This window comes from Amphiura filiformis, chromosome 4, assembly GCF_039555335.1.
Source record: "Amphiura filiformis chromosome 4, Afil_fr2py, whole genome shotgun sequence".
In the NCBI taxonomy this organism is placed as follows: domain Eukaryota; kingdom Metazoa; phylum Echinodermata; class Ophiuroidea; order Amphilepidida; family Amphiuridae; genus Amphiura; species Amphiura filiformis.
The window spans coordinates 63,430,186-63,443,734 of NC_092631.1; the positions used below are offsets into that span (position 1 = coordinate 63,430,186).

Here is a 13,549-nt window from a genome sequence, read left to right on the forward strand (position 1 = left end):
GCTGATTGGTAACAAAAATTTGTAGTTTGTCCAAATGTTGTCTCTCCACATTTTCTATTCACTAACATTAGTAATGTAAAGTTGTTATTCTCTGTCATTTCATGGCTCCTAGTGGCCTAAACCCCAAGCTCTCAACCATGCACACTGGCAAAGAAAACACAAGGACCCAAACTTTTCCATCAACATGATCATTTAAGCTCTTTATATTCCTGCTCTTGACATCCAAGCATTAGTCACAACATAGTAGATGACTCAATTGATAACTTTCATATTTTTATAAGCTTCACCTCACTGACCATTTTCAACAGCCATGTCCATCAATTGGAATAATCTACAATGAATCATGATGGTCTTGTTACAGGTATGATGGAAACAATCTGGCAAATTGACCTGGACAAATGGGTCATCACTGAATCATATGACCCTCTTTCAGGGATGAAAGTCCACTTTTGACATAAAGGCTGAAAAACAGTGTGAAAATGACCAGAATGGCCCTAAAACGGACTAAAAATAAAAGAAATTTTGCAAATCTGGACTACAAAAAAGCCTGAATTCAGGCATAAGCCTGAAAATTTGCATCCCTGCTCTTTATTATCAGGTAAAGCATTATATTGCAAACATGCTCATTCCTACTAAGCCTTTGGATAAGGCCCACAAATGACCCTGATATTTGGCACCTTCTTTTACTTGGTGAAAATTTGCGGATTGCGATTGAAGCACAGACATTATTGGCCTCATCATATACTGAAGAAACACACTCTTCATTCTAAGATACATGTTTGCAATCTTGCTTCTTTTTTTTGGAAGAATTTACAATCCCCCCTCCCCAACCCATAATTTCCAAAATTTCTGATTTTTGTCTTTGTTTGCTGAAGTAGTACTCACAAGTAGCAATGTAAAGCTTTGAAAATGGAATGAATCTGCTTTGAAATGATGTCATTACACTGCTTTTTTCTTGAATAAGTAGAGGATCATGTTCTGAAGAATATGGCTTTTTTGACAAGATAATCATGTCCACACGCTCCATTAGGATGCAATGAGCCAACCTTATCAAGTTCCTGGCATAATCTACTAAATCATCAAATATATTGATTACAAAACTGGAGAATTCATCCCTATCCTGCTCAATTTATATTTCCCTTGATTTTTTATCCAGTCATCGGATGGATGAGCAGTTAGAGGATGTGCATAAGGGTATGCATCATTACTGCAGTGTAAGAGGTACAGTTTGGGCCTTCCCTATAGGATATGCATAAGGGTATGCATCATAATTGCAGTGTAAGAGATACAGTTTGAGCCTTCCCTACACCGCCCTAGATATTGGTGCAGCTAGTAAGCCTGTGCACCTTTGTTCCATAACCATTAAGGTATAGGACATTTTTGCTTTTGCTATAGCCCCCGAATGAAATGTATTTAATTATGTTTGTACTCACTCAGGTAGCATTGTGTGTGAATTTTACATCCGAACTAAGTGCTATTCCTTTTTATGGGCAGTTTAGTCACTTTAGTGTCTAAAATGGCCCAAAATGAGGGTTTTTCAATCTTGCCATCCATTTGTAATCGTCACCCCATAGACTTTACATGTAAAATAATATGGCCCATAAAAATTTAATAGCCTCTAGTTTGGATGTAAAATTCACACAAAATGCTTTTTGAGTGATTACAAAGATAATTAAATACTTTTCATGCGGGGGCTATGTGGAATTTTTTTTAATGTATTCCTTGTACAATGAAATTTCACAATAAAATGTCCATTGGAAACAAAGGTGTGTATGATGTCAAGTCAAGATGTATGTCTCATCTTAACTTGAGAGTAATGCTATGCGTTTATTTGTGGTGGCCGATTTGAATCACACACGCTAACCTAATTCTGTGGGGCATAAACATGTGTATAGAAGGTTGGTTTGTCCACACGCTGGTGATGCATCCGCATAAACGCACTGACTGCATTCTCAACTTTTAAGTAAAAAAGATGAGACACAGTATAATGTTGTAGCCAAGTGCAGTCAGTGACACCAGTGCAAATCTCACTATGAATTTATTTGTGTTGACTTTTTTGAATCACACACGCTAACCTAATTCTGTGGGGCATATACACGGGCATAGAGGGTTGGTTTGTCCACACGCTGGTGATGCATCAGCATAAACGCACTGATGGCTTCTCAACATAAGACGAGACAGAACATAGTGTTGTAGCCAAGTGCAGTCAGTGACACCAGTGCAAATCTCACTGGGTGCAGCTTAAAATCATAAGCATTCACTCAAAAGTGATGACATATGTTATTCATACATTGAACAATGCTGCATAGATTTATGTGCAAAACTGACTGCACTAGGCCTCAAGTACTATAGGCAATAGTAGAAAATCATGCAAACCTATTTACCTGTGCCGTAGATGCAAACTTATACCATCTACAGAAACACTGGGATCACCATAACTGCAGTGAAGTATGTATATTACGTTTTGGCTTTTGTTTGAGCCATAAATGCCAATTTTACTAATGGTGGCCTTGTTTATAATTATTTTAAATTGAATAATGACAATATCTACTGCTTGATTTTGGCAAGCTATGTAGATGTAAAAGAATGGGGATCCGAGCGGTCAGCACGTGGGCTGGTTATTTAAAACCAATTTAGGCTAAAATAATACACCATGCAGAGCATGAGAGAAGAATTTAAAAGCAGGTCATTCTTTTATATAAATAACAACATTGAAAATAAACCACATAACCACCTTAAGCAGGATAATGTCTGAGAAGGCTAAATAAAAAAAATTTACCTGAGTCTGCCACCTTAATAATACCATAAAAATACCCAGCAGGAATAACTTACTCACTTACAATACTTTTTACTCACTTTACATACCTACTCTGGTACTTACTTAGTAACTTTAATATAAATCTTAAGCACACATAATTAGGTGGCAAACCTTAAACACTCTTGGTTTCAGATCACATCAGCATTAAAAAAAAAATAGGGCAAACTGGTAGCACCACGCGGCTTAATAAAAGAGATACAGTTTGCACACACAATTACTGGGGTCAGTAAACATGACTCTGGTGCATAGAAAATGTTATGATGATTACCGTACTTAAAATATGAAGCTGCCTTTAAATCACATTAATTTACAAATATTTGGAAGACCTCTTTTTGGCACAAAGTAAGGCAAATTTGGGTCAATTGACAAAATACCGTAAAGGTTGGAATATAAGCCACAAAAAAAATAGAATTTTGGATCTACCATGGCACGCTTCAAATCAAAATGTCAATTAATGGTCAGGCAAAAACCTTTCAATGAAAGATCATGGATCGGTGCACACTACTGGACTTTGAACGTGATTGAGTTGAATAATTTGGATAAACCTGTATGCGAATGATCAGATTTGGCCTAATAAAAACATACACCGGAAAAGTTCAAAGCACCTATAAAATTAATGCACCAGTATAAAAAAATCACCTTTCATGTTCCTGTAACACGAAAGTTGCTTACGTTTGTAAACAAATACACACTCTGATTTTTAAAGCTTAAGGTGGTTATGACACACTCTTTTAACCTTATACAATTTTACACAATAAATATTACTAGTACAAACACACTTTTGCGGTGGCCACCTTTCATCATAAATCCACACAATGCATAATTTGGATGGTGGAAATTTTCACCAAGGTTCTCAATATTGTGAGGTCAAGGAGCGCGATTTTTATGAATTAAGCATTAATTTAATGTGAATATGGGAACCGAACCCTCGACGCACCGTAACCACGCGTATAAAAATAATGGTACCATATTTTTGGTTATTTTTTGGGACGTAGATTACTGTCCGATTTCCCCACGGTATGAGTTCTTATTATCACAAATTTAACATTATTCACATGATTTAGACCACATGAAATATTGACGCTTTTACATCCCACGAAGCCTGGGCCTGGTTCCTGGTAGCTATAGAGATTGAAGCCTTGGCCGGGTTCCTGGTAGCTAATATAGAGATTGAAGCCTTGGCCGGGTTCCCTGGTAGCTAATATAGAGATTGAAGCCTTGGCCGGGTTCCCTGGTAGCTAATATAGAGATTGAAGCCTTGGCCGGGTTCCCTGGTAGCTATTTATTATTTTATAGGATTGGTATCATAACTGGCTTCGGTATAATATATCACATAATTATGCTGATTGTGCATATTATCCATCTATTACACAACGTGTGAACGTGTCTTTAGACTTTACAGTCAATGCATGGTCAAAAATCACCCTCATAGCGATGCCAGTTGGTCATGACAGCGCATGTAAATGTTCAGGGTGATAGATTACTTGCCTTTGGACAACTTCCAATGTTCAAAATATAAATCAAACGGTGGATTTACGGTATCATGTCCATATCGAAATCTCATTTAAAAACCCACTCGTTGCATTGTTTATCTCAGCATTTTCTTTCTCACGTTTTTTGACCTCTGACCTTAACCTCAACATGTCGCGCGATATTCCCACCAGGAATGTACAATCTTAAAAAAGGATTTTGTCGTGTGGAAGGGATTAGTAAAATCCTTAAGGAACATTTGTACTTTATAAAACATGAAATAAAGAATAAAAAGGTCTTAAACTACACAAATAATAATATGACATTAGCAATAATGAGTACGAGGCAGCAGGTCACACACCTGGGGTCACCTTGTCGGCTGCTCCTGATGTTTCTGCAGAATCGGCGATCAGCTGATTTGCTCACTGCAGGTTTGTGCTGGTTTTGACGCCATATGCGGAGGTAAATAAACAGGTGGTGGGTACACGGCAAGTAAGCACAAAATATATCCATTTAACAGCTATTTGTAGACAAGTTACTGAAGGTACCGCTATCAGATCCACGAAGAAATCAGCATTTATTATTGATTAGAAACAGAGTCCCATATCCACCTATGGACTCTCCTATTCAGCTCCGACGGCATTCATTCCTCCATCGACATTCACCGGGCTTCACTCCCCGGTCTTCAATTAGGCCTATGCTGAAATCTCGCAGAATCTGTCACCCTTCAGCGCCGGTCAAATTTCGCTACATAGAGTTTAGCCTTCATAAATAGATATCAATCACACATCCTCTATTTTCATATGATTATGTTGACAGAATAAAGCGACTGTGACCATCTCTGGATCATATCTTAATCACACAGCATTAACATGTCAACTGCTAACTTTGTATGTTTTCCAGGTGCAATGGGGGAACCTTGGTGGGTGTCATGCATACATGCAAGAATTTCCCATTGTTTTAGCTAAACCAGGCATTAACAGCAATTACCTATTTTGGTAATTCATTTAGGTTGGCAACCAAACGATTAACCTCCTGCTTGAAGCTCTGTAAATGCTAGTATGGGAGAAATGATCTTCTCTAAAGAGCTTTCATGTTGAAGCATAAACCCATTTCATGTCATGATTTTTTCAACGTAACAAATCACAGATTGCAACAAACTTGAGGATGATATTATCATTGTTTTAGTGTCAAGCCATATCACTTCTTTGCACTCAAGTAAGGCTCTTCACCATAGAAGATGGGTAATGACAATCTGCTATTTGTTACTGTCACAAAATCACAACATACAACAGTAAAACATTCCTGGAGTTGCTGTGAAGAAACTTTTGGGCCATGCAACTAACTCACCTTGATTTGGAAGCCATAGTTTCTGCTGACAGGGGTCTCCCTGGCCTCCTGACATTTTGACAAGTCTATTATGCCATCTAAATGCTTGGGCTGGAAAGGAATGAGCAAACATGAAATGGTTACACAAACTGCCACAATTCATAACCTTCACGGTTAGAGAGGCATTCAGCAATGAAGCTTCCTAAGTGGTGAAAGCTCATCACAGAACGGTCAACTGCATATCCGTCGTATAACGCTTTTCAATGGGAAATGAACTTTGCTGCTTGGATGATGTCACGATGAGGTTAGCATTTATTCCGTATTAAAAAGCGTGTACTGGCGGATATGCACTCGACCGGCCTCTCAAGAACATTCACACCTGTATGAAATACCAGTAGTACGAGAAATACAAACTTACATATTCCAGAAATCAAATTTGGCATCTGTAACTTATGCACAAGGGTGTGTTTTCACATCTGCATTTAAAGATGAAGTTTACCTTTTCATTGTTTAGTTACTACTAGCCAAGTTGAGTCGTTGCATTCTAGTAGGTGCATACATTTTACCATAGATACTGACTGGACACCCAACTGATGATATCACTATCAATTTGATATCAATTAGTATTGAAATCGAAATGTTACTATCAATTTGAAGACTTTCCCTCACCTTGGATCTAGAACAACTTGTTTGAATCATGTAAAACACCTAAGCACAATGAACTTGCAGGAAATGCGTCATATCTTTAATGCTGTCATCTCACCCCATATCTTATGAATAAAATAAGTTATGGCCGGCTATAAAGATGCTATCGACAGTCTTTGAAAATGATAAAATTACTGTTGATTTTTGTCATGCTTTAGGTGTGATTCACGGTTCCATGGTTAAGAGGTATCAAAAGTCGCAAGTTTCAAAGCGAGACCTGACTTAGTTGCTTCTGCTTCGATTCACTCACATGAACAAAGGTTGTCAACTTCTCTTGACATGTTTCAATTGATTTGATATATAGCTAGCTACCTTGTACGCCAAAGGAAATCATATGATTCATATAAAGATGTAGAAATGATACTTCTTGGTGAAACCTTTTGGTTTTATTTGGTTATTTTTGTAAAAGACAATTGTACTAGATTTATATTGCATGCTGTATACACACAGGTTACAATATGGAAGACATGCCCTTAATCTTCCACACAGGGAACATGATTTCAAATGGGTCACCTGGGGTCCATTTCACTAAACTTTTATCCCTTCGTAACTCAAGGAACCTTTCGTAAAGTTACGAATCCCAATACTAGACGTAACTTTATGAAGGGTCCCTGTAGTAAATCCCTATTTCTTACGAAGGGTACCGTTCGTATTTAGTGAAATGGAATTATGGCTCGTCGTAAGTTACGAACGATTTCAACGCTTACAAAGCTTCGTAAAGTATAGTGAACTGGACCCCAGAATGGGTAAATCCATTTGAAATCGACACCCTTTGTGTGGGAAATTAAAGACATGTCTTCCATAGGGTGTATGGATTTCAGCTGGAATAGCCCATTGTGTCTCCTACTTACATCTTCATCTGCTGAATCTTTGTAGTAGCTCAACTTATTATCACATAAGACAAACCAGTGTTTACTGAAATCCTGTAGCAAAACAAATCAGAAAAGAGTACAAAAATCATGAGTAATCAAATTAACAATAATCCATCTCTACATTCAAGCATGTGTTTCAAATTATGATGCAATCTACCTAATAGTACAAAATGGCAACATTGTAAAAAGAAAGACAAAGAGAATTCAACCACCCTCCCAGAATTCATCTCTTCTGCCAACACGTAGCGCTTAGATGTTCAGATAACCTACTTACACAAACTCAATTTCTGGAGCTTTGGCATTGTGCTATTTCCAGTGGAAATTGAAGGAAGTTCTGTACAAGAATACATAACATGGATACACAAACTAATTCAAGAATAATCCTTAGACTAACACTTGCCCGACAGCATACAAGTAATGTGTTGATGTAATAGTCTACTCTTCTCAAATAGGCATTATTTTTGTCTTGATTCTGTTCTATGCGGTGCTATTATTGGTTAAAACCCGAGCCTGGCTGTGATTAATCTGGTCACAGCTTTGACGTTACTATTACACCCTTAAAAGGATACTATAAGCTTTACACATAACCAAAGTATTACCCTTAAAACAGAAAAATCTGTTTTGCTTAAGCCTTCTTTTATTTGACCACTAACATTTAACGGAAACTACAGCATCTGGATAGCTTTATCTAGCTAAACTGTATTCAACGTGTTATACACAAAACATATTTGGCTTCTGTTACTGTGCGTGTCAATTAGCTAGTGCGAACAACTTATGCGGGGTATTTCACAAAAGAGCATGCAATACGCCCTGCACCCAGCTGTGTGTATCTCATTCTATATCAATCCAATTATGATACTCGCCTATTACAAGCTGATCAAAGTACAGATGCTCTATGGTTTCCTAAGTAATAGGTAGCAAATGTAAAGTGTCACCATAATTTGAACCAAAATGACAACAACCATTGACCACTCTATATATTACAGGGTGTCCGCTGAAAGAACTATACCTTTGAGCCTTATAATGCCACAATAAAACAAACAAAAATGATACATGTTATTGAGTAATAAAAAAGCTACCACATATTTTCTGAATTTCAAATATTTATCCCTCCATTCTTGAATTATAATAATTTGAAAATCACACCTCATTTCTAATTTTAATCTATTCCACAAAATAATGTGTATTGAACCATTCACTTTCAATACGTTCAATACCATACCCGGTGATTGATACCTTAGGTGCAGATAGAATGCTGTATTGAATCCTTCAAAAAGATGCAAAATGAACTATCATCATCATAAAAGTCTCACAGTCACTTTTCAAAATTATATATGAAAGTATATGAAAGCTATCTTATACAATTGCATAAATTATTCAATCTTACTTGGTTCATGAATTAAAAAACTAAAACTTTTCCGATGGTACAGTTGATATAGAGACACAAGATCATACCAAATGTGATTTTATAGACAACCATGATTTATTAGTGGATTTCTAATTAAATACAATTTTGATCAGATTTTGACGATCACAGTAACTGATAATAAACTTGAGAATGTATACTCAAGGAAGTAATAAAGTGTAAGAAAAACAAGACACAAGTGGGAAGTGTTGCACCAAATGAATTAGGAAATAGCCCAAGGCATGGTTCTAATCAAATCAGGCGACAAGGGGACTTCCAGTGACCACAGTTCTTCCGAAACTGTTCTAAACTTAAGCTATTTCATTTTGTAAGATTATTGTTTGGTTGTGTGCCAATTACTTAAAATAAAATAGCTGATGGAATAGTATTTTATTTGGCTTAGTTGCTTGCTATGTGTGATGTATCTGTCTGTATCTGATGCACAACAGAAAAACAGAATATGCAAGGGTATTTGTTCCATTTTACTTTTAAAACTGTTTCAAACCTAATTCAGCAGCAGGATACGGAATAATGGAGGTTTTTGCAATTTCCGAAGGATTAAGTGATGGATTGGAATCTTTGTCATCTCAAAGTGTACTTGGTGTGGATCTTTCCAGCTTATAGTTACTGCATTTTCTCTAGTGCAATCAGTGGCATCAGTACATATTCTCTGAGCACAGCTTCAAAAAGTGAGAGTTCACTCAAAGTGCTGGCATACATATGTGTGTGTTACCTACTCAAGACTTTGACTAGGTGCGCATTCCAAAAAGCGACTGATTTTAATAGAGAAAAACAGTCTAGTTTGACATGAATTTTTCACAGCTGGGCAGAGTAGATAGCCCTCAAACACAACACTATCTACCGATTCTCATTATTATCATACTAAGGCTATGTTATTCATGCTACACCGGGGACCTGGTTTGACTTCTCCATCCCCCATGATTGAGCTTCCTTTGTGGCCAAGGGAAGTCCCCAGGCTAGGGAAATAATCAAATTGCCCATCATCGCTTCTCTGCCATTATCACTCATGACTAACTCTTTATTTTTCCTCTTTCATATTTCTTTTAAATCAACAGAGGAATGCCATAGGTGAATGCATCCAAAAATTTAAATATCTGAATTGTATAAAGGATCATCTCAAGTTCGGTAGTGACGTTTACTTGCATATTTCGTTCGCCGCAGTATCATATCGCGTGTAAAGTTAAACACCCTGAGTGTACACCCACGCGTACAGGGGCGGTTTGTCTGCACGCTTGCGGCACATCTGCGAAAGAGCACTGACGTCACTACCAAACTTGAGGTGAACCTAATTATAGATTGATACCTGACTTATATACACCTTGCAGGTATTTCAAATGTATAACTTCCATTTACTTAAAACCCAGATTTTTTATGAAAGGGTTAGTCAAACTTTTCAATATAAAACACTAAGAAAATTGAGGTGATACAAAGTACTTTCAGCTCTACTGAGATAATTGAGAATCTTTATTTCCTCTGTCTAAACATGTTGCGGACACACCCACATGTCCCCTAGGGACTTTTAAATGGAACCGTATTTGATGACCTCCTTGATGAACAGTTTCCAGTTCCTCTGTCTTAATGCAAACCATACACATTGCATCTACAGGGTGAAAGGGTCTTCTTCTTGATAGATGGTGTCTTTCAGAAGAAGATTCTACATCACAACCACCCTCTTGTTTTGAATTAATACTATCAGATTCTGCAGTCCTATTAAAATTTTTGGAAGGGAGCTTTCATGTTCATCTAGATTAATCAGTCAATGCCTATTATGACAGCTCGTAGTCTGATTTTGTTAATGTCTGTAAAAACATTTTCAAGTCCAACTACAATAGCTTCCAACCAATTTGAGACCTATTCATCTAATATGATTGAATCATGCCTAGACTTTGTTTACAGGTTAATTTGACACCTATTTCATGACAAGAGTAGAGACTTCATCAGACTAACATTCAACTCCCTCTAGCTCTACATGTATACCACAACCTGTCTTCCACATACACATCGAAGTTAGACTGATCTGGCCAATTTCATGTCCACCTCCAAGACTCATCTACTTGTTTAGGCCACTTTCATGTCCACCTACAAGACACCTATGATTAAATGTTTAGGTCACTTTCATTATTAACATCTGGCACACATACATAATCTAACACAGAACTAAATCTTGCACAGGAATTGTACATCGGCGACTGCGTCATTCGAGAATTTCTCCACCGCAGGTGTCTGGCGTGATGGCAAATACCAAATGAACCACACCTGTATGCCACATATCTCTACCCATCATGCTAAGTTCCTTCCTCAGACCGGCAGCTTTGATTTATGACTACCTGTGTATTATCTACACTTTTTTCTTGATGACAGGTGCATACATAGTGTTTGAAAATATATATGAGGTTTCTCCACAGAACTAAAACCAGAGAACTAGGACTCCCATCGAAATCTTAATACACACATGGAGCAATCATTGGGGGTATTTGTGTTTTGCTTGGTGTACCCGAAACTAATCAGAGCTTGTGTGTGATACTAAACATGCTTCATGATACAACACACTGACTGTGTCTAGGAGCGACGGATTACATATAAAAGTGTGATATCATGCAGAATTTTTTCTACATACCATTGTCAAGAATCTGAATACCACCAATTTGTTACCCATAACTGATCACGCTTTTGCATGTGGCGGTATTATTCGCTGATCACACAATCATCTCAAAATGAGGTTATACCCGATAAGTACGTGTTGCATGTGCGTACACCTGTGAAACGTGAGCGTTGACTGCCGCATACACTTTGCAAAAGCCTTCTGATGCAATTGCTAGAAAAGCGCAAATAACACTGTTTAACTCAACCAAACCATCATATGTTTCACATTTGCTGGACTCTGACAAATGTTTCCTATTTATTTTGACTTTCTGACAGAAGCAACAAGCTTCATGTTGTTCTTGATACAATAACCACAAAGTACAAGAGCTTGTATGTTTTCAATCACAATAATCACATATAGTTTATATCAAGAGTAGGATATGTCAAATATGTTACTAATGTAGAATGAATCTGTCAACTTTAACAGGATATCAAATTTTACCACATCAGTTGTCGGATATTACTTCAGCTTGATAAAGACATGTAAAAGTCACTACATAAATATATATAATTCAACAAAAATCACATTTGGCCATTATTTGTGAATACAAAGCTTAGGGCTCATATTGAAATTCCCTTACACAGGAAGGTGTGCGCCATCCTGCAGCTTTCCTGTGCTAGCCTTCTTTTGTTAAAATCCTGGGCAGGGTGTATCACTGATGCATATAATCCATCCGTTTTAAGACCGAGCTTTCCTGAGGTGCACGCTTAGCGAGGGGAATCCTGCCTTCTTTCTGTGTGAAAACGTGGTAGGGTATTTCAATATGAGCCCTTATATCTATTGACACCCTGAGGTTTTGACATCTAAATATGCCTACATAATCCTCTCCGTGAATATCTCAAAATAAATCATTTTAGACTTGTGTCACCATTTAATACAACATGGCTTGTAATGCATTATCAGTTCCCAACCTAACGGCATCTTGGTACAATAGCAAAGCCCCGCTAACACAGATTCTTCACTTCACATCTAGTCTCATAATCCATACCAAGTGCTAAAGTATTGGACTGCATGCCAAAAGATATCACATTATTCATACAGAGCACCTAGCACATAAGTCAGATTGGATGCTGCAAGCACACAACTCAATAGTTACCATGCTATAACAGCCTGCACATGTTAGCACTTTCTAATCAAGTTTCCCACTTTTTATAGAAGAGCTAGCTTCACATGTTCACAAGAGTCATGAAATTCATTTCAACTTTCCCAGGTTCCATGCTTTGGATGCAGCTGGTCAGAACAGGTTTTGCTTCAATGCGGACAAGAATTAAACCTCTCACTCGCCTCAATACATGAATGCATAATTATACGCTCTCTAATTGCACAATGGCCAAATCACCTGATGGAGGATACTATAATGCCTCTGAAGTCCTAAGTCAATGAATAAGAGTCAGGAAATTAACCTTTCTCAAGTTCTCTTCTTGATGTAGCTGGTCAAACAAAACAGGCTTTAGCTTCAATCTGGACAACCTAATCCATGGCCTTGCACTTGCTAGTAAGTCCGAGAAATTGGGCTCTGTAGCAAGTTTTTTCAAATTGATAAAGCTGTAACCTGCTCAAGAAGTGTACCAGGCCTTCATATGTTGTTAAATAAGTTCACAACCTTACAGAGTAATCCGTCCAAATTGTATTAAGAATTTCAATTTCTATTTGAAGAAATCCTGAGGATAGTAAGCTATACCCCATGAGGCACATACACACAGCAGGGTAGACTAAATATTCCTATCAACATCCCCACCCAGTCTTTATTTCCCCTCTATGATGTAAACCAAACATGCATTCTCAAGCACACCCTATGAATTAAACTTCTCACCTGCCTCACTATATTTTGCAAAATTATAAACTCTCTTATGCAAAATAGTTAAATCAGTCCACTTTTCCAGTGGACAAATCAGTCCACTGACGGAGGATACCGTAATGCATGAGGAGGTCCCAAGAGCTTCAGAAAATAATCAAAATTACATTTTTGAGGTTTAAAATATCCACATCAAAGTTTTTGTTAAATTTTGTAGAGACAGCGCCAATGTCTTATTTACCATGTAAGGGGCCCGCATGGGTATTAATTATTATCCTGGTCATGATGCAAAATCATATTATTCGAAATAATCTTGGGATTGTAGAATCTATATGCCTTATATCAAAGAAGTCAACAGTGAATGCTTGAGTTCTTGTGTCAAGACTTCATTCTATTGCAGCAAGGAAGATCTGTACCATGTTTGCTAAAACTGGCCTGTCCCCTCGGAATGCTAGCATACTACATGATGAGCCAGGGTTCTTACCATTCA

At 37.5% G+C, this 13,549-nt stretch overlaps 1 protein-coding gene across 1 annotated transcript in view; it reads right to left on the reverse strand.

Moving 5' to 3' along the window:
* The window catches only part of LOC140150317 (uncharacterized), a 171,461-nt gene that overhangs the window by 34,011 nt on the left and 123,901 nt on the right, over positions 1-13,549 (reverse strand). Inside the window, 2 exon segments of the mRNA XM_072172326.1 lie at positions 5,639-5,728; positions 7,174-7,245. Of these exon segments, the coding sequence (XP_072028427.1) occupies positions 5,639-5,728; positions 7,174-7,245 (162 nt within the window).